The 21,630-nt window shown below is 36.1% G+C and overlaps 1 protein-coding gene and 1 pseudogene across 49 annotated transcripts in view; one reads left to right on the top strand and one right to left on the bottom strand.

Moving 5' to 3' along the window:
• Positions 1-21,630, top strand: part of RIMS2 (regulating synaptic membrane exocytosis 2) — a 614,335-nt gene that overhangs the window by 390,093 nt on the left and 202,612 nt on the right. For 29 of the 49 annotated variants that reach the window (XM_086695440.1, XM_086695433.1, XM_086695420.1 and 26 more), the window contains 3 exons: positions 4,092-4,157; positions 20,007-20,186; positions 21,096-21,205. In XM_086695440.1, coding sequence (XP_086551566.1) covers positions 4,092-4,157; positions 20,007-20,186; positions 21,096-21,205 — 356 coding nt within the window. The remainder of the gene's footprint in view (positions 1-4,091; positions 4,158-20,006; positions 20,187-21,095; positions 21,206-21,630) is intronic. The other 20 variants (XM_086695424.1, XM_086695436.1, XM_086695435.1 and 17 more) reach the window with 3 other exon arrangements.
• LOC147571920 (ragulator complex protein LAMTOR5 pseudogene) lies at positions 13,530-13,799 on the bottom strand (annotated as a pseudogene).

Below are 21,630 nucleotides of genomic sequence, written 5' to 3'. Positions count from 1 at the left end.
GAGGAGGTTGAAAAGTCCTCCCATCTGATCTATGCACCCTGGAGACCCATGAAATGATAGTATAATTCAGTCCAGGTCTGAAGGCCTGAGAACCAGGGAAGCCAGGAAATCCTCGTGTGAGGGAGAGAGATAAGACATGTCCAGCTCTAAAATGAGGCAGGAAAAAGGGAGGAATTCTTCCTTCTGCCTACTTTGTTTTGCTGTGACTCTCACCAGATTGTATGATGCTCACTCAGACTGAGAAGGACAATCTACTGGGTCCACTGATTCAAATGTTAATATCATCCGGAAACATCCTCAATGACACACCCAGAAATAACACTTACTATGAGTATTCCTCAGGCTATTTAAATTCACTATCACAAAAAGGGAAGTAAACTGATGTTTGACAAAGGTAGTCCTCCCTTAATGTTTCCTTTTTCTTTATAGAGGCAAAATTAATCACAGGCTCCTCGAGGAAAATGTAAGAAATTGTATGACAATATATATGTTCTATGAATTTGAAAATTTTAATAAGCTTTGAAGTTTACCTCTTTTCATTGGTCAAGTTATTTTCAGAGAAAATCTATTTGTTCTTAAGGCAATAAATCCCAACATCACAACTGTTGGGTATTATTTCCACCCTGTAGAGCCAGGAAATTCTTTTCTGAATACTGTTTTATTTATTTTCTTATACTACAAAAGTTTGTAATGTTCTGTTTACATTTCTAGAATGTCTCTATGATTATGTGAACCATTGCTGTTTTTGGAGGCTCACCATGAAAATAGCATAATTCTGTTTTTACTTTTTAATTCAATCCAAAATGTACTGATTGAGTGTGCAAAGATTTAAAATAGACATTATCCTGGCCTAGATAAACAGAAGATCCAACTAATTATACCAGCTCATATATCCCAACTAATTATATTATATAATATACCAACTAATTATAAAACATAGAAGACTGTAAGGCCTAAGTATAATATTATTAGAACAGATTGGAGAGAGAATTACTTGCTTGAGTATTGGAAAAAAGCTTCAAAGGCAAATTGGACTTTAAAGATCAAGTAGAATTTTCAAAGGCCATGAAGTGGGGACATGGTGAGAATGATGGCATTCTTTGCAGAGTGATGAGCACTAACAAAGTCTTGGAGTCAGGAGAGTGGGGGGAGGGGGTATATTTAGAGAATCTTCCATGGTCTGGTGTGTCTAGATAAAGTATTATAGTATGGGAGATAGGAAGTGATAGGATATGAAGATTGAAGGTAGTTTAGAACTTAATTAGTATGCCATGTAAGGGAATATATATACTTATATTTGATATGTGAAACCATTGAAGGATTTGGAGCAAAGTTTGTACATGATCAGAAGCATAATTTGCAAATATACTTCAAATAGACAGAGTGAAGAATAGATTACATCAGGAAAGGGTTGGTTTTGAAGGAAGGGAAACGGTAGATTATTTCAGTAGACTTGGTAAGCCTGATTTACGGTAGTGGCAGAAGAAAAAGAAGAGATAAAACTGAGTTATTTAGGCATTAGAACTAGCAAGGTTTATAAATCAATTAAATGGGGAAAATAAGGAAAATGGAGGAGTTAAACTATGAGATTTAAAAAAAAAATTTTAATGTTTATTTTTGAAAGAGAGAGAGAGAGACAGAGCTTGAACAGGGGAGGGGCAGAGAGAGAGGGAGACACAGAATTGAAGCAGGCTCCAGGCTCCAAGCTGTCAGCACAGAGCCCGACACAGGGCTTGAACTCACAGACTACGAGATCATGACCTGAGCTGAAGTCGGACGCTCAATAGACTGAGCCACCCAGGCGCCCCAAATTATGAGATTTTTAAAAGTTGGTTTATTAAGTAAATATTTAAATCCTTAGTTATTACGGGAAGAGGAATACTAAGTTTCAAGGGAGAGTTAACTATATTTGAAGCTAGAGGGAGATCGTGGAGTCCTAGATTCTAAAGAGGTACCTGAAGGATTGCTGTTGTAGATTAAGGGTGAAGCCGAATGCATAGGGACTAATCCCCTCACACCCTTGTCAGCCAGTCATTCTGATTTTATTGGATTCCTAATTGCTGGTTTTACATAAAAATCTGTTCAAAAAAAAAAAAAAAAAAAAAAAAAACCAGTGATCTTCTGTTCAAAAAGAAAGTTTAAAAACCACTGCTCCAGCCCCCTCATTTCACAAATGCAGCACCAGACGTCCAAATAGGCAAGTGTCTTGTTCAAACCTCAAAATTAACATGTGTTTTTCTGAAGTATCTACATGACACTCAGGCAGCCATGTGGAGAGCCCAGGAAGCAGCTGGGAATGTGCTGTGAAACCCAAAGAAAAATGAAAGCTAAAAAAAGTGAGAGTTTACAACTATAAAAGCAAATAATATTATCCAGAAAGAATGTGTTGGAATATAAAGTTTGAGGAACACATCTTGGGAACCCATTGCCTCTAAGGAATAAAGAGAGAGAGAATCCAGTAAATGAAATGGGTAAAGAAGCAGTTAGCTAGACGGGAGACCAGGCCATAAGAGCCTGAATTTTGGCTTAAGGAAGACCTAAGTTTGAATCCCAGTCCAGCTACTTACTATCTGGCTGTGGGCAGATACTCACAGCCTCAGTTGTTTGGTCTGTGGCAATACTAGACCCTACCTCAAAGAGTTGTTATGAGAAATAAATGAGATAAAGTTGACAAAACTTTAATGGAGTACTTGTTACATGGTTAAGTGTTACATAAATACTATTTAAAAACATTTTTTAATGTTTATTTTATTTTTGAGAGAGAGAAAGAGAGAGAGAGAGAGAATGGGGAAGGGGCAGAGAGAGAGAGGGAGACACAGAATCTGAAGCAAGCTCCAGGCTCTAAGCTTGGCACAGAGGCCAATGTGGAGCTCAGACCCACAAACCGCGAGATCATGACCTGAGCCAAAGTCGGATGCTTAACCAACTGAGCCACCCAGGTGCCCCTATAAATACTATTTTTAATAGCCAGATAATCATGTTTCAAAAACCAAGAGAAGAGAGAATGTCAAGAAGAGGTTGAAAATCAGGGTGTAACACCATAAATAAATGTAATATGATGAAGATCAAGAAGTTGAAGGATTTTTTTAGGATTTCACAGGTAACATTCACAGGATAGCTTCAAGGGAAATGTAGAGGTTGCAGTCACATCATGGTAAGCTTAAAGCATGAACGCATGATGAAGTGGTGACAAGAGTTGTAGATGTGGCTAAGATGTCGAATGTTGTGAAGGAAAGTCAGAAACATGCAATATTTTGAGAGGAAGGCGAGATCAATGAAGGGTTTATTTTTTAGGATTAAATGCAATTCAGGAAAGGAAGGCATGAAACAATCATGAATGATGGAAGGATATGTGGGAAGTTAGGATTACAAGTAGAGAAGTTTCTTCCTTAGGTGCAAAAAAAAATGGCAAATGAAGGTATAAATATATATACTCTATATTTAGAGATAAAATAGGGAAGTTGAGAGAGTTCAAGGTTGTTTCTTTTTTTTTTAACTGGAATATAATGATCATCTGTCAAAATTAAGAGTTTTGGCATGAAAGGTTCTAAGAAGATAAAAGGGTTAAATTAGCGCTATGGAAAGAAGAGAATCAACCACAGATGGGTAAAGTGGTCATGGGGCATGAAACATAGCACAGCCAATAGTATGTTATAAACATATAAAAAAAACACAGTGAATGTTTTATTATTATTTTATTATTTTCTTCTTAAACTTTCCGTTATTTTATTATTTTTTTCTTCTCTTTCCTCCTAAAAAAAGGGAAAGCAACTATGTTGTATGACATTTTATAGATGGTGCTAAAGATGTTTGATAATTGATAAGATTTTGTTTTGAAATCTGATTGGTTTAAATCTTGATTTGTTATCTTTTTTGGTGTGTTTGTTTTGGAATACTTAGCTATTTTAACCTTTAGCACTGCCATATACAATGGACATTGGGAGGAAGGAGCAAGCTTTCTATTAACAATTTTCATTTGCTTTGCTTACTATCTGCTTATCTTTTTTGAATCTCACTTTTTAAAATTAAACTATACCTTTTCATTTCTTTCCTGAGTCTCATTTTTATTCTTGTTTCTGCCACGCTTGCAGTCAGTTTCTTACTCTACCTCGCTCCAGATACAGTCAGACCATTGAACACCATCACAGGGATGGCAGGTATATTTTTCTTACAATTGAGTCTGTTCATAGAATTGCATGTGCCTGTCTGTTGATATGATAGAATTCACTTCTGTTTCTGTTTTTTTATATATACATATATGATTATTAATGAAATATAGAAATATTATCTTACTATAAAATAGTAGAAAATGTAGCATATGTAAATATTTTAATTGCAGTAAGAGGTCAAAAATATAGCTTTCCTTTAATGAGCTAGTATCCTTTCTTGGATCATTCTAAAAATTTAGTTCATCAGAAATTACAGTTAACTCTTGATTATCTGGAAGGATAGAATAACAGTATTTTAAAAAATTAATTGCATTTAACTGACCACCTTCCTCAGCAGAGTTCATAATTATATATATAGAAGGAACTGATTGATTTTTATACATCTTACAATCTGATTCCCCATCTCCCCCTCACCACAATTGAGGAATCAGTCCTGTAAGTACTTAGATTGAACTGATCAGTTTATGGTTACCTTGTCCAAGGTGGCTGTGATCTACTCAATGGTCATAGATAGTCCTGGATCCATGGAGAATATTGGGTGTGGGGGAAAATCCTTATTCATTTCTACTTTTCCACCATTCTCCTTATATTGAAGGGAAATATCAGTTACTTGGCATTTAACAGAAAGAAGGATAAACTAGAAAGAGAAGGGAAAGAAAGTCTCTAAAAGCTTACAGTTTCTCAAGGCTCTATGTAGCTTCAGGGATTTGAATTGGTTCTGTGACATCATTTTGAGTCCCTGCAGACAGAGAAGAGAATGGCGGTGATAATGTGGCAGGTTCAGCTAGTGTAGATAAAGGATTATATGCTGTACTCACTCTGTTGTTTCAAAGTGATTTGGGTTATGTGTGACCACTTTTGTACTATTAATTTATTAAGAGTTATTAATTTAAAAGTTTAGAAAAAATAATTGAAACTAATGAGTAAATTCCTAAGGATTGAATTCATGTAGATAAATGTGGAAGGAAACATAAGAGATAACATCAACAATAAATACCTAATGACTCAAGTTTTGTGATGTCTTTCAGTAAATGTAATTGACATTTACTGCCTTCCAGTTTGTTATATGATAGTGATAATTGCTGTATTATATTGTGTTTTGCATTTTCTCAGCCTCTTTTCTGTTATTTTGCTATAATACTAAATTATTATTTTTTGTTACATGTTTTACTGTTACTTTTGCTCTATATTATTTTTGACTATTTTGGAGTTGCAGTGGTTACACACTCACATCATAAAAATGTGAAGAAATAGTTACAGAACTCCTCATAATTGACCAAGACCTTCCTTAAAGTGGATACCATGAACGAGACATTACTGATTATAGGCTTATTCTAATTACTCTAGTATCTTCCTTTAACTGTGAGTTAAAATCTTGTACCACATTAGTTTTTGTTAATATTCTATTTATCTTCATTATTAGTAAGCAGATTGCTTTATATTATTTGTTCTTTCAACAAACCAACATACATAGAATCAGTTCTTGATCAGCTCTGGGTTGGTCATTAATGTCATATACTTACCCAAATTCTGACCTCTAGCCTAGCAGGATACATTTCTGAATTGCCTTTTGGGCCATAATTTTGTCTATGGTCAGGAAACACAATATCATTAATGTTTATATTAAAGTACAACACAGTTAGGAAAATCAGTTTTAGAAAACAAGTGATCAAATATCCTACTGTAAGATTTGCCATCATTTAAATGATGCCAGTGTGTGAGGCTAATGTACACGTACTCCTAGATAAATTGGGTGGATTTTGTAAGAATGAAGTTCTTTAGTTGCTTTTAAAAATACTCTCTTTCATCATTACCAGTTTGATACATAAAAAAGAATGTGTGTACATTGTAAAGCATAATGATAAAATGAACATCCATGAATCTATTACCTAAACTGAGAGCCAGAATAATACGGTTTTATTTATTGCATCTACCTGTAAGATCTTTGCCTATGGAATCCATATGCCTCTTTCACTGAAATAGTAAACACTATACTGAATTTTCAGCTTAACATCACCTTCCTTTGCTTTTTTTTTAAAGGGACTTTGATAATTTGTTCTCACTCTGCTAACTTTTTGAGTTACTCAGTCCTTCTGATCCTCACTTCAATCCACTATGAGATTCTGGGATTATTGAAAATATACATGTATCCCTACCCTGAGTTTATTACCATAATATTCTAGGCATCTTGTCTTTAACTCAACCTCTGTACCTTTGTATATAGATCATCTGGTGACTTCTTGATTAATCCATTTTATTCACGGAAGATTTTAGCACCTGGCTTTAGTCTTCCTTTTCATAATCCCTGCCATCCGCCAGAATGATGTTAGTTTTCACCTGAATGGTTTATTCAGCACCCACTCTCTTTCTTGGCCATCTCAAATTGGAGGTAGTGAATTATCCCCAATTCTACTTTAGTCAGTCACTGCCATAGCCATACTCTGAATCATATGTGAAATTGTTCTACCTTTAAAATCTTAGGGACTGCTGGGTGGCTCAGTCGGTTAAGCATCCGACTTCGGCTCAGGTCATGATCTCACGGTCGGTGAGTTCAAGCCCCGCGTCGGGCTCTGGGCCAACAGCTCGGAGCCTGGAGCCTGCTTCCGATTCTGTGTCTCCCTCTCTCTCTGACCCTCCCCCGTTTGTGCTCTGTCTCTCTCTGTCTCAAAAATAAATAAACATTAAAAATTTTTTTTTTAATTCTTAATTCACATACTTTGTTCTTGGACCAGAACTACACATCATTCTCTCGTATATATTTTTTACTGAACTACTTTTACCTTACTAGTTCTTTTATCTCAATAGAGAACGCCACTCTCTTGACACCTTTTCCTTTTCCTATTAGTCTCCACTTTACTTACTTACATATCCAGAGGTGGAATCCGTTCTTAGAAATATCCGCATTTCCCTTGCTACGTTGTTCTTCTTTTACCTATTTGACAGAGTTCAAATCTGCATCCATCTCTTTCTCTTCTGGAATGGTTTTGAACTAAATTTTCCAAATTTTCCCCAACTCACCTTCTTGAGCCAAAATAACTGAACACTTAAAGGAAATGTGATCTCTTTATTGAGAGTTGTGGGAAAAAAAGAAAGGAAGGAGGGAGGGAAAGAAGGAAGACAGGAAGCAGGGGTCGGGGGGGAGGGGGCGGTGGGGGAGAAAAGAAAATTAGCACCAACCCTCTAAGTGTCCAGTTTCCCAGCCCAGATTTCAAGGTGGCATTTACTGCAATAGTCTAGGAATTCCCCTTCTGGGATAAATATTATGTTAATAGCTCCAAGTGGATTGTAGTTTAGCTATATGAAATCTGCAATTATCTGATTAGAATGAATGTAGTAAACTCCACATGGCTTCCCCAGTCTGTGAAGAATCAGAACCTTGGTCTCTTTACCCCAACGTTGTAAAATGAAAAATTATGAAGGCAGTCTCTTTGGAAGAGATGAATAGAGGCTTAAATAATATTTGCTAAACTTTTATATTGTTTCGGGAGACAAATATTAACCAATAGTAGGAATCAAAACACTTTTTCTTCTGACCCAGTTATGCTAACCAGCACAAATTGATCTCCGAGTCACTGTGTATTTTTAAACACAGTCAACCTTTAAACCAACATTTAGAATGGATATCATGTTACCTTGTATTAATGTCCCTTTATTTTTTTGAAAAATTTTTTTTTTTTTTTACATTTTATTTATTTTTGAGAAACAGAGTGAGACAAAGCGTGAGCAGGGGAGGGGCAGAGAGAGAAGGAGACAGAATCTGAAGCAGGCTCCAGGCTCTGAGCAAGCAGTCAGCACAGAGCCTGTTGCGGGGCTTGAACCCACAAACTGTGAGATCACGACCTGAGCCGAAGTCGGACGCTCAACCGACTGAGCCACCCAGACGCCCCTAATGTCCCTTTATTAAGACATAGCCTTTATTTTAGTAAATATACCTTTTATATTTAAAAATTTACTCCCACACCTAACTTTTTTTTCCCCTCGTATTTACCTCTACTTAAAGCTATGCACAACATACTAAGGAATCACTAATGTTTGGCAACATGGTGGTAGTAAACATTATGTAGCGATGTCATGGAGGAGACAGCTAGGCTATAACTTGAAAGGGGAATTGGAATTATTTAGATTTATATAGAGGTAAGGTAGGATGTCAGTGGAATTCTAAAGAAATGTATAAGTAAAATTACTAAAGTAATACATGTCATGTTTTAGTGCTGTTGAAGCATTATCCACAAGGCAGGGAATCGCAAGAAATAAATCTGGAATGATAGAGATGGTCCCTGTTACAGATAACTTGTATGTTCTAGTAAGGAATTTAGATCTAAGACTGTAAGTGATGAAGGTACTTCAAAGAGTTTTAATTAGGAGATGGCTATAATATACTTATTCACTCTAGAATAATTACTCTAGAGACTGTATGGGATGGTTGAGAAAAGGGGTGGGAAAGAAAAGCATGCATAAGGATATTTGCAGAACTATCTCTGGGCAGCAGAAACCTCTTTGAGCACCTGAACTAAGTAAGGTAATAGATGGAGAGATAGAAAGAAGACCAGAGATTTAATCAATTGAAATCAGTAATATGTGGTAAATAATAGGACTTGGACGTTGAGGGGGAGCAAAGAGTCAAGGAACACTATGAGCCTTCTAGTTTGGGTAACTGGATGCGTGTAGTACCTTAACAAAGGTGAGTATCAAAGGGGAGGAATGTTTGGAGAGGAATTAGTTTAAGTGAGGGACAAAGGGGAGGAATGTTTGGAGAGGAATTAGTTTAAGTGAGGGACAAGTTCAGTTTTGGAATTATTGAGAGAGTTAAGGAGAAAACTCTAGCAGGGAGTAAAATAAATAAGTTTAAAACTTATAGAAATTTGGGCTATATAGAGCACGTTGAGAGTAAATTCACTCATAATGGGAAATAGCTACAAAAATAAAAGTGAAAACAACCTAAGAAACAAGCCATGAAATGAAGGCCAAGGATTTTTTTTCTCCACTCTGGGAAACATTAACAATTAAGTGGTAGATAAAGGAAGAGACACAGAGAAGGAAGAGTGAGAAGAATAGAGCTAAAAGGAGAGAGTTTGAAGCAGGAAGAAATAACGTCAGCAGTAAAAATAATAACTGGAAAACACCCAGGAGATTTGGCAAATGAGGAGTTATTAGTGACTCATCTCGGATGACTTCAGAAGGGTGGCAAAGGAAAAAAAGCAGCTTGCAGTAGCCTGAAACATGACCGGGAGCTAAGAAATTCGATGCATTATGAATGTGGAGGAGAAATATTGGATGGGGGTATATGATCTCAAAGCAGATTTCTCTCTTTCGACTACGAAATACATCATGAGTTTGTAGACTGGAGAAAGGGATCCTTTAGGAGAAGATAGGTTGAAAATATGAAAAAGGGAGAGGATGACTGTTAGAAAGGTCTTATTAGGTAGGAGAATGGATTCAATACACAGATGGAGTTTGTAAACAGAAAGACACTCTTGTTTATTTTTGAGACCGGAAGAAAACTGATGAGAGAGTTGAAACGAAGTAAGTTTTTAGCAAAAAGTTGTGAAGTTGAAGATAATTATGTTGCATAGCCTCAATGAGCTCACTGCTGTAAACCGAGATGATGGCGGTTGTTTTTGAGACAAATTCTCGAGGGTGGAGGCCCAAGGTTGAATATGATGTTGATTGGAAATGAGGAAGTTTAAAATGGTCATTGGTTAAAAAGTGATGGGAACTAAGGAAAACTAAAAAGATGATAGCAGCCCAGCAGAAGTGGGAGGCCATGAGTTTGCAGCGCGCCAAACTTTCCTGAAGTTGTTCACAGTTGCCTCGATATAGAGAAATCAGATTATGGCATGGAACAAAGTTTTGGGGTTCTGATAAATGTTCGAGAGATTTGGGTTAGAAAGGAATCTGAGTGTTGATATGGGAGTGGGTCAGACGATCAATCATAGGAGTTTAGGATGGGTAAGGAAGGAAGGCAAAGACAGTGATACATACTGTCGAGAATTGGTATCGATTATCAAGTGAACATCAAGTAAAATTGGAGTGAGATTATGAGACACCTGACAGAATTAGCTATTGTAATCAGAATTTGAGATACATATTAGAATTTAGTGTTTCTGAGTTTAAATAGTTTCATTGGATTCTAAGATCCACAGTAGTTTTGGGGTGGGGGGTAATGCAGGAAAAATGTGAGGATGATTGAGGTTTTGAAGATCTTGTGGTTCAAGATTATTGAAGAGTTTTCTGCACGTGCACTAAAATCTCCTAGCATTACCATAGGAATCAGGATAAAGAAGGTAGCTGACAACCAGCTCCCCAAATTATCAATGACGAAGAGAAGAGATAATGATTGGAAGTTGTATAGATACTAGCAACCTGAATTTTTAATGGAGGTTCAAGCTAAGTTACATGCTTCATAGAAATAAAAATATTTACATTATGGTATGAGAGTAATGGCCAGAGTGCCTCTAGGAAGGCATCTTCTCCTAGATCCATGGACTATGAAATACGAAGGAATACGTAGCTTCTCCTGCTGTGAGCGATACTGGAAGCAGAGTTTGCAAGGCTGAGCTGGATGTTATTTAAGGTAGGGATATGCAGGAACCGTTCTACAGAACAAAACCATTCCTTGATGATACAAGAAAGTTTGTTAACAATGGGTAAGGAGGTTTGAAAATAACAGCTAAGGGGCGCCTGGGTGGCACAGTCGGTTAAGCGTCTGACTTCAGCCAGGTCACGATCTCGCGGTCCGTGAGTTCGAGCCCAGCATCAGGCTCTGGGCTGATGGCTCAGAGCCTGGAGCCTGTTTCCGATTCTGTGTCTCCCTCTCTCTCTGCCCCTCCCCCGTTCATGCTCTGTCTCTCTCTGTCCCAAAAATAAATAAAAACGTTGAAAAAAAATTAAAAAAAAAAAAAAGAAAATAACAGCTAAGAGAATGAGAGGAGATTGAAACGGTACGGAAGAAAGTACAGGAGGTGAAGAATTTAGATGATATCCAGGGCAGTTGAGCGTGCCCTTTACTAAGTTTATCACAAAGTTGTTCTGGTGCCAGAATTGAGACTGGTTTTGGTGATAGACCCAAGTAAGTTGCTGGGAGGAATGCCATGGAGTTTGAAGAGAGGCAGTGAACGGTCTTATCTCAAGGTATTTGGGGCCATGACTAAAACCTCATTAGAGAAAGCATTCTGATAAAGTTAGTGGAGTCACAGAAGATGAGATTTCTGTATGGAATGTAGAGTTTTTTTTTTTTTAAGTTTATTAAGTTTATTTAATTATTTTGAGAGAGAGAGAGAGAGAGACAGCGCGCTCTCACACGTGTGCATGAGGAGGGGAGGGACCGAGAGAGGCAGAGAAAGAATCCCGACAGGCTCTGCTAACATGGGGCTTGATCCCACGAACCATGAGATCATGACCTGAGCCAAAATCAAGAGTCAGACACTTAACTGACTGAGCCACCTAGGTGTCCAGTAGACTGTTGTCCTATAGATGCCATTTTCTGGTAAGTAGTACTGAGAGCCCTTAGTAAATGTGATCAAATCCAAGTAACTCATACTTCCTTTCTATCTTAATTTCTTTGTGTTATTACCAATCTCCTTCCACCTTCTATTTGTGTTTCTGACTGTAACCTCTCTTAATGTCTTTGGAATTTTTCTTCATTAATTATTTCTCGTTTCTCTTGCATTTCAATATCTCTTATTTTCATATTTTTGTTTCTTCTTGAATTACTGATGAAATCTAAATAATACCTTCTTTCTGTTCTGCAAACCTTCAAGCTACTTTGAGAATGATTCACTTCTCTGTCTCTTAAGTCATGGTTTTGAGTATGTATTTTTACATATGCTTCAAACACTCCTTCATCAGCTCCTACGCTCCAACCCTCTATGGTTGACTGCTGCCTCCAGCCCTTTATTTTAAATTATTTTCCCTGTGATTATTATTGGCCAAGGCTTTTATATATATTTATCTGTGTGCTGCCTCTTTGCATCTGCCATTCTCGAATACTGCCTTTTTAAAGTTTCTCTAACGCATTACTATCCTGATTCTCATTCTACCATCTGACTGTTCTGTCTCCTTCTCTTGTTTCCTATTTCTCACATCCTCAACTTTTTGACTGTATGTTGACCTATATCCCATCATCTCTGTGGCTTTGACCAAAACTTCCAGCAGCTGGTATAGTTCCTGGCCTATAATATGAGCACAATAAGTAGTATTGAAATAATGAATCAATTAATCAATCAATACTGAAATATAATACTGCGCAATGACTTCTCAAACTGTATCTCCAGTACCACTCTCTCCTTTGAAGGCCAGATTTCTCTACCTGATTGACCTCTGTACAGAATATTCTTCTATCTCTCACAAATTTAAGTTCAAAACTGGAGTTACTATCCTTCCTCCCTAGAATTCTTTTATTCATATTAATAGATCATCATTTCATTTTGGAGGCTGGGAATTTCAGGTTTTTGCTTTGGCTTGTTTATTTCTACATTTAATTCATATGGGGATGTCAAACATGTTTGAGAGGGGAAAAAAAAAAAAGCCCTTGCTATTGAACACTTTATAGTTCAGTGAAGTTAACAGACTTCTGAATCAAGAAAGCTCAATTCTAGTTCCAGCTCAGAAAACATCTAATTGTGTGACGTATCCCAAGTTTCTGTGAGCCTTAGTTTGCTTATTTCTAAAAAGACAGAGATTGGATTATATGGCCTCTGAGATTCCTTCTAATCCTAACCTTCTGTTTGTATAATTCTGTATATTGTGCATATTCTATATGCTGCATATTTCATATTTTGTACATTGTGATTTATAATGTTTGTCATCCATACCTTCTTCTCTTTTTTTACCCCTATTACTACAGGTTAGCCTTTTCCTACTCTACTTCATTCCATACACTACTGCTGAATTCGTCTTCCTAATTCATTACGTTATTTACAAATTACCTTTGTTCAGAAGCTTTAGGTCACTCTCATAGAAAATTAAACCCTGCCTAAGCTTCTTTACGAGGCATTTAAGATCTCTATAAACTGAGTCCAGGCTAATTTTCTAACTAATATTTTGCCATACTTTAATTTCTGTATGTCCAGCATTTCCATTTGCCTCTTTTTCCCTCCAACCTGATTTGTTGAACATAACAAAATTCTGTATACAAAATGACCTGGACCTGCTACTTCAAGCTGTGATTCTTCCTTATTAGTATTTTTACAAGTCAGTCCATACAGTGTAAAAATGCTTACTCTAAAATTAATAGAAAAGTGCCTAATGTACTTTAAATGAACGACCTAACTTCTGGAGCTTCAATAGCTCTATAAGACACTTAACATAGGTAGAATTAAGTTCCTCTATGACAGGCTGCTGGAGAACGGATAGAAGACATCAAAAGGTCTTGCTGTGTACTGCCACTGTGATACCGTCCTGCTTCTGGATCATAATATTATCTGATTCTAGACACATCACAGGAGTATCAGTGGGGTCGGAAGTTAGCCCAGCTGCTTGCTGAGCTAGAACAGATATCACCCCAGCATGCTAATCTGACAGGATCTCACAGCAGCCCAGATTAAGTCCTAGTGAATCTGTGCCCAGGATTCAAACAATGGGCGGATTCTTCATTGTGTCCTCCAGGTGCTGCTCCAGAGTCTCTTCCATCACACCCACAACCCCCCCACCCCCACCCCAGCCGGGAACCCTACAGCACATTGTGTCCCTTCTCTACCGCATGTCTCCCGCCCGACTCTTTTATGGTCTCCATCTATCTGCTGAAACTTCTCCATCTTTTCGTGCATGTTGTCCATCTTTTCTAATATAGTCTTTAATTGTCAGTTAGACTTATTTGAAATTCCCTAATAGTTCCAAAATCTGTGTCATCTCTGAGTTTGACTCTGTTGATTGCTTTGTCTCTTGACAGCGGGCCCTATTTTTTCTTGCCTTTTGGTGTTTCTAGTCATTTTTTATTGACTGTTAGACATCATGTCATCAGTAGTGACTGAGGCAATTAGTATTTATGCCTGAAAATAGGCATACATCTTGTTCTGCTAGACTGTGTACGTGTGTACGTGTGTGTGTGTGTGTGTGTGTGTGTGTGCGTGTGCATGTTGGGGGGATTAATCCTTGGACTGCTACCTCTGACTGTGTGATTGGTACCCCATGAAGTGGCAGCTAAGGGCAGGTGGTAGCAGTATGTCTGAGATATTTGCCCTATACCCATTCCACTCTCCCTGTAAACCTAGCTAAACAAAGGGAGGTTGGTGAATTGTTCAACGATGATTAGTGAAACCGTTGAACATAGCATTCTACTATGAGGACCAGCCCTCTTCACATTTATACATATATTACAGTAACAATGCATAATTTGGTCCTTTACAAACACACGTTTAAAATGTTTGTTGTTTCAGACTGTTTGAGGACCTGGGAAGGGAAAACATGGGGGGGTGCCCATCCCTTGGTGGAATAACATTAATTTCTTACAATTGACAAAATGTTTTTAAACTTTAACATCCACTGAAAAATGAAAATTATTTAGTAAAGTAAGCATGTTATAGATTATAGATAGTAATTATATTATCTCAGGATTTTAAAAATATATATTTTAATAATGTATTAATTTGCTGCATGTTAACTGTTGCTGAGTAAATAATTAATTCTGCTTACTTGTAGTTTTGTTTCTGTTATTTTTTGAAGTAAAAATTAAATAACAATGAAAGTTATAAATATTTAATAAAATACTCAAAATATCCTCAAGACATTTACATCTTATACGTTTCTGTGTGTGCATATTTAATAATACAATATATCTTTATTTTTCAGTATTGTATTTGTCCCTAATTTTCTTCAGGAAATTGAGATATTTACTCTTTTTTTCTTGCTATCTCCTACAATGACTAATGACTATTTCTAAGAAAATACTTCTCTAGATTTGTTTGAGCACTTCTCTCTTTTGGTGATAAAATAGACCTAAGGGTGATAGTAATATGTTTTTCTACATTAGAAGTGTCTTGCTTTCTCACATCACTATATGTATTACTGCTGTTTCACATCTTCGATTGCTAACTTGGCTGACAGTATATATTGCTGTTATTGTTGAGTAAACTCACTTTTAACTAATGTACAGAATTCACATTCAAGTGAACAGAAATGTTCTGTAAAGAGATGCCATCATGCCTAGGGATAAATTGACCTATCTTCCACCAAAATAATAAAATGTTCCTATTCATACACAATATTAATTAGTTAATTTATTTATTTATTTACCATGATTTCCATGGTGAGTATTTTGTGTATTGCAATTCTCTTTACTTTGGAAGCAATACTAAAATAATATAAACTACAGTTTTTACAAATTTAAACTTGTATATTGTAATTTATGATGAGCATGAAAATTATAGAGTTGAGTCATATAATTAAATTATTTATTATGTAAATATGTATATATGTTTTATTAATCACCCTAAAATGTCTAATTTTAAGATATTATCATGTAGTTATTTCTTCATTATGCAGCTAATGCTCAGAAAATCTCTAGACATTCAATAGATTTTATCAAAAGCATAATGCTTCTGCTGTTAATCAGCTTATGGTATTACACAATATAGATACAGGGAAGACGTTTCTTGCCCCAAACCAGAGATTATAATTGTTGTCCTTCAGAGATACACTTACATTTTTCTTTTTTTAATTTAAGATTTCAGCTTTAGGAAAATAATTTCTTTGTGAAAAAAAAGAATTTTTAAAAAGCTTCACTTTCTACAAGTTTATTTTTTAAGAAAACCACTTACATTTATTTATGGCATCTTTACAATCTAAATATGAAAGAAGCCTGTCTAATGTATCATAGACTGTAAGTTCTGAGTAATGTACTAGGACAGTTTCACTGACATCTGAATGTTACTTTGAAATTTTACATTGTGCTGGTTGTTTTTTGTTTGTCTTGTTTTGTTTTTTGAGTATTAGTATTCTTTTATCACACCTACAGAGATGCTTTACATTGAGCTTTTGTTGATCTGGAATCGTAGCACTGTGATGGTTGAATGTAAGTTGTTATAGAAACAAATGCCCACTGCCCTATTCTTTCCTGTTACACTGAGTAACTCCCTTGTGCTTGAGAGTCCTTGTGATTGAGTTACAATCCCTTGTAATTGAGAATAGGAAAAGTGAATAGCACAAGTGATGAAATACGTAAAAGCTGTGTCAGATACGTGAAAATTCAAAAAATCTTTTAAGAGCAACTGTACTGGGAGAAAAATGATCAAACTGGACAAATAATCAAATAATCAAACTGGATGATTATAAAATTATTTTTCCCTTAGAAATCCTCAGCTCAAATTCTGCATGGGCTATTGTATGCTTTTAAAGCAGGGTTGCTACAGTTTTGGCTATTGTTATGGTATTATCAGTCGATATGAATTAGCTCTGTTTGTAGAGGGCTATTAAACAGTATCCTGTGCAAACGCTTGCAATTTGGAATACGGGCCACTACATAACACAGAGCAATAATCTGTATTTATCCAGGTAAATGATACATGCAGAAATCTGAACTATTTTACTCATATGTTACAAAACATTAACAATTTATTTAAAAAATAGAACTCTGATAGATATTAAATGACTTTTTTTTTTTAGATATTATATCACTTTTTAAAAACAACCAAACTACCTAAGAAAGATTTAAATTTATAGGTATATGGTTCCTAACCTTTTATATGGCTCGCCCTTTGGCAATCTTGTAAAACCTATGGCCACCCTTTTTAGAAGAATGTTTTAAAATGCATAAAGTAAAATAAGGTAAATAAATGCAGTTAAGGGGCGCCTGGGTGGCGCAGTCGGTTAAGCGTCCGACTTCAGCCAGGTCACAATCTCGCGGTCCATGAGTTCGAGCCCCGCGTCAGGCTCTGGGCTGATGGCTCAGAGCCTGGAGCCTGTTTCCGATTCTGTGTCTCCCTCTCTCTCTGCCCCTCCCCCGTTCATGCTCTGTCTCTCTCTGTCCCAAAAATGAATAAACGTTGAAAAAAAAATTTTTTTTAAATAAATGCAGTTACAAAAAAAAAATACATTGACATATATACTCCTAGTTAAAAACCCTAGGTAGGCTCTAAAATATTTTATGCCTTGCAAACGCATATTTCCCACGTTTCAGTTGCTACCATTCAAAATTATTTATAAGTTCTTTATCTTAAAATTAAAATTCACTAAGAATTTAGGTGGAAGTTTTCAAGTTTTATATCTCAGACTCTTAAAGAACCTGCTACGAGATGGGGCATCATAGGTGACACTTAGGCACTGCTACTTTCAACTTTCTCAGCTCTTGTCTTAATTCTTACCTAGTAAGACTTATTCTTACCCTTGAGCGGGAGCCTGTGTTGATCTTCTCTTGTGTTTTCAAAGTTTAAAATATGGTTGCTTTCCATTCCCCTTAACGATCTATGATGAACATTTCAGGAAATTGCCACCTTCTACCCTGGCTCTTTTTGTGTTTCACTGATTAGCCAATTCTCCTTTCATGCTACAGAAACCAGATAATTCATATTATTTATGAATATGGAGAGAATAAATATAAGCAAAATTTAAAATGTTGACACAGTCCTCAAACAGCTCTTCCACTAAAGAGGAATTTTCCTAAGGGATATTGCCTAAAGAGTGACCTATTTGCTTTATAAGTAGCGGTATCCTTTTAAGGACATTGAACACAGCAACAAATTTGAAATAATTCTCCGGATTTCACTCACAATCATGTATTTCAATTTTTAAAAATGTAATGTCAAAGAAGTAAAAATGTATGTCCTAACATATTACTTTTCACTTGGAAAAATTGCTTGATAGGATCAGAATAAATCAAATTTTGCATAAATACATGAGGGATTAGCCTCATTTTATGTTAGGGTGGTCATAGACATTCTACCAAATTTTGTTGCTATGTCTTACAATGAGATAAGCTTATTGTTAACGTAATAGGAAATCTGAAAATAATGTAGTTATTGATACTCTCCAAAAAGATAGGCTTTAAGGACTCTAAGGGATATATGTTACGTTGCTTCTGCTTTTTTATTGTGGTGAAGGTATACAAAGATAATGTACGTTAAAAACACTTAGCAAACTATTGAGCACATTTATTTCTAAAGAAAAGTGTTTTCTCTCAAATAGTTTTTCAGGAACAAAAATAAAATTAGGATTTTTTTTTATACTTATCAGGTTGCCTTTTTCATCTCTGTTTTTGAAAGTAACTGAATATGTTATATGTATTTATACTTGGTATATATCAGCTTTTTTTTGACATATCCTGGATATACTTATATAAAAATGCTAAACTTAGGAAATCAATCATATCATGGTATATAGTTTTTAAAATATTTAAAAATGATTTTTGACTTCTGTTACCTTGTGAATTTAAAGTGTGAGAGAATCACAAGATATGTTGTAGAATAAAAACCCAGCACTCACTTCATAAAGTCCTCTAATCTCATGTGTGCTGGTCTAAAATTGTGTGCCATGTAATTAATTACATGTAGGAAATTGTGTCCTTTCTTATTTTTCTTTAATTGCCTGCATTTTTCATTATCAACAATAAGATTGAGAGAACTTACAGAGAAAGTGGAAGTTCTTTACATTAGTCTTGGGGGAGACTAATGCTTGGTCCATAATACAGAAACATTTCCATTTCTGTGGTTACAACTAGATGGAGAGGTAATAATTTTTGTAGGTATTACGTTGGTATATGGAGCTCTTGAGCCAAAGTTAGCGTTCTTGTGTTCTTAGGGTTGTGTCGCAGAAAGTGGGGCTGGTGTTAGAAAACACTTATTGATCACTTGTTAGGTGTTAAAAGCATTATGTTTGATTCCAGAGATATAAAAATCAGTAATGATGGGTTCCTCACATTTAAGTATACTTCTTTCAGCAAGGATTAGGTTTTGATATTGGACTTGTTTGTGGTCAAAGAGATCACACTGTTTCAGAACCATTATTATTTCAATCAGTTAATACCCTTCTGAATTGTTGGGGTTTTTTTTTAAATGTTTATTTATTTTTGAGAGAGAGAGAGAGTGAGCAGGGGAGGGGCAGAGAGAGAAGGAGACACAATCTGAAACTGACTCCAGGCTGTAAGCTGACAGCAGACAGCCCAATGCGGAGTTCAAACCCAGGAGCTGTGAGATCATGACCCGAGCCCAAGTCAGACACTTAACTGACTGAGCCACCCAGGCATCCCGATACCCTTCTGAATTGCATTGGTTGGCATTGCTAAAGTGCCCCGAGATAGGTGGCACAGATTGGCTGACTAACCAGCTTTCTGTGATTTTTTTCTTGTGGACCATGTTTACATATGGCTACAGCCTGCAGGGTTGCAGTGGTTTCTTAACAACCTTTTGATTCTTCTGTTGGAATGTTGGGATGTATCACTATACTATGTTTGTGCTGAAAGCCTTTTAATATCTCAGCTGACACGCTAACAATCCGCCTTAGGGGCTTTAGGATTAATGCTTGTATGTTCTTCACTCTCGTGAAAATGTTAGGCTAAGCCGTTGAATTCTTGGAAAATAGAATACTTCACATATTTCACATGTTTCATTTAGGGAATTCATTTTGGAACACAGGCAGTTTTGGTTGTCATTGATTATAACTGAGCAACTCCTGTCATCTCCACTGGGAATGCCATTAGAGGCAGATTGGGGTTTCCTTAGAAATTCTTAAGTTTAGCGAGACTGGCTCAGAATATGTTGGGGAAGAGAACTTTTTTTTTTTTTTTTTTTTTTTACAAATTCGATAATTTTAAACAATTACCTTTTTCAAAATCAGTTTGATGCATCATAACCAAATAGCAGAAGGGCACTAAAGATCAACTGAGCTGCTTTTTGACTAACATTTCAGGGATTGTGAAGCAGCAGATAGACAGCCATATCACAGATCCAGACCAACAGAACAACGGCCTCTCCTAGAGCGGACCACCGCCCGCTCCAGATCCACTGAGCGTCCTGATACAAACCTCATGAGGTCGATGCCTTCATTAATGACTGGAAGATCTGCCCCTCCTTCACCTGCCTTATCGAGGTGAAAGATAAATCAATCGGACTAACCTCCCCTTTGCCCCTCCAGCACACCTATTTATTTTCCCAGCAGCTAAATGGTCTCTTCTATCATCCTTGGCTGATCACTAATAACAATTGATACTAACCTTTTCAGTGTAAGCACACTATTTATATTCAGCGGATATAATAGTGTGTGGCTACCATTGTAATTTGTTTTTAACTGTCCTGACCACATCTGTTTTGTGATTTCTCATTTATCAGGAGTCCTGGGTAAATCCCCCCATAATGCACTTCATAACTATCATGTTCTTCTCCTACAGAATGAGAAATTGTTTGTGTCCATTAGACATCACTTTTGGAACAATCATCATAATGACAATAAATAAAGCTAGATTTTTAGTTTCTTTCTATCCATACTAGTATCATGTATTAACCAGTGTCTTCTTTAGTTGAATTTTGAATTGTTCAGGGTTTTTTTGTTTTTTTTTTTGTAGATTCATGAGATATTTTCTAATAAAGGGATATCCAATATAAGCCTGAGTAAAAATCTCCTTGGATAAAGGGAGGGAGGTTAGTGCTGAGAGTTTGAAATCTGGTAGAAAGAAATGTGAAGCATTACTTTTTATTTTTTGAGCTGCAGAACTCCTGTTGCTTGCATCTAGATAGAATACTAATTTACATTTAACAATTCCATGGATGTTACTGTAGGATTCTGTGTGCATGTATCTGTGTATGTATGCATATTACACAAAAGTAGAAGCATCTCTTGACAATCATTCAAATATCCATATTTTGTCCTTCTTTCCTAACCTTTTAATCAGCAGCTAAACGTCTTTTAAAATTGCACTTGCACAGCTATCATATGAACCAAATGTGTTAAAATTATTTAACTCACGCTACTGAAAATGAACATCGATGATGTATCTTGTAGGTCTCATCCTCGTACTGGGTCTGTCCAAACAAGCCCGTCCAGTACTCCAGTAGCAGGACGAAGGGGCCGACAACTTCCTCAACTTCCACCAAAGGGGACACTGGAGAGAAGTAAGTTTTATTTCTAATTATGTCATATAGGAAATACACATGGAAGCTAAGGTGAATCAAGATTTTTTTTTTACTACCTTTGTGTTAGTTTTCTTCTTTTGTTAATTGAACGCCTTAGCCGCATTTGCTAGTAGTTATATTTATAAATATATTTATAAATGTTACCTGTTTTGCACTTAAAATTTGTAATATTTGGAGATAAAATAACCTTCCGTTACTGCTCTTGCACATTTTCAAGATTTGAGTAAATGCATTTTAAAAAGTAAACTTAATGCTCTTAAATAAGCAATTGGATGATATTTCTTTGCTACAATTAAGTTTATGTAATTGTTGATAGTTACATAAAGTTTATTAGTAACTAGCCAAATCAATTTTCACACACTGCAAAGGACTGGTTAGCTGATGCACAACAATGGTGATCCTTC

This window comes from Puma concolor, chromosome F2 (genome assembly GCF_028749965.1).
Source record: "Puma concolor isolate L17-30 chromosome F2, mPumCon1.1.hap2, whole genome shotgun sequence".
In the NCBI taxonomy this organism is placed as follows: domain Eukaryota; kingdom Metazoa; phylum Chordata; class Mammalia; order Carnivora; family Felidae; genus Puma; species Puma concolor.
The sequence above is the reverse complement of the archived record's forward strand: the minus strand, read 5'-3'. Positions and strand labels throughout refer to the sequence as shown.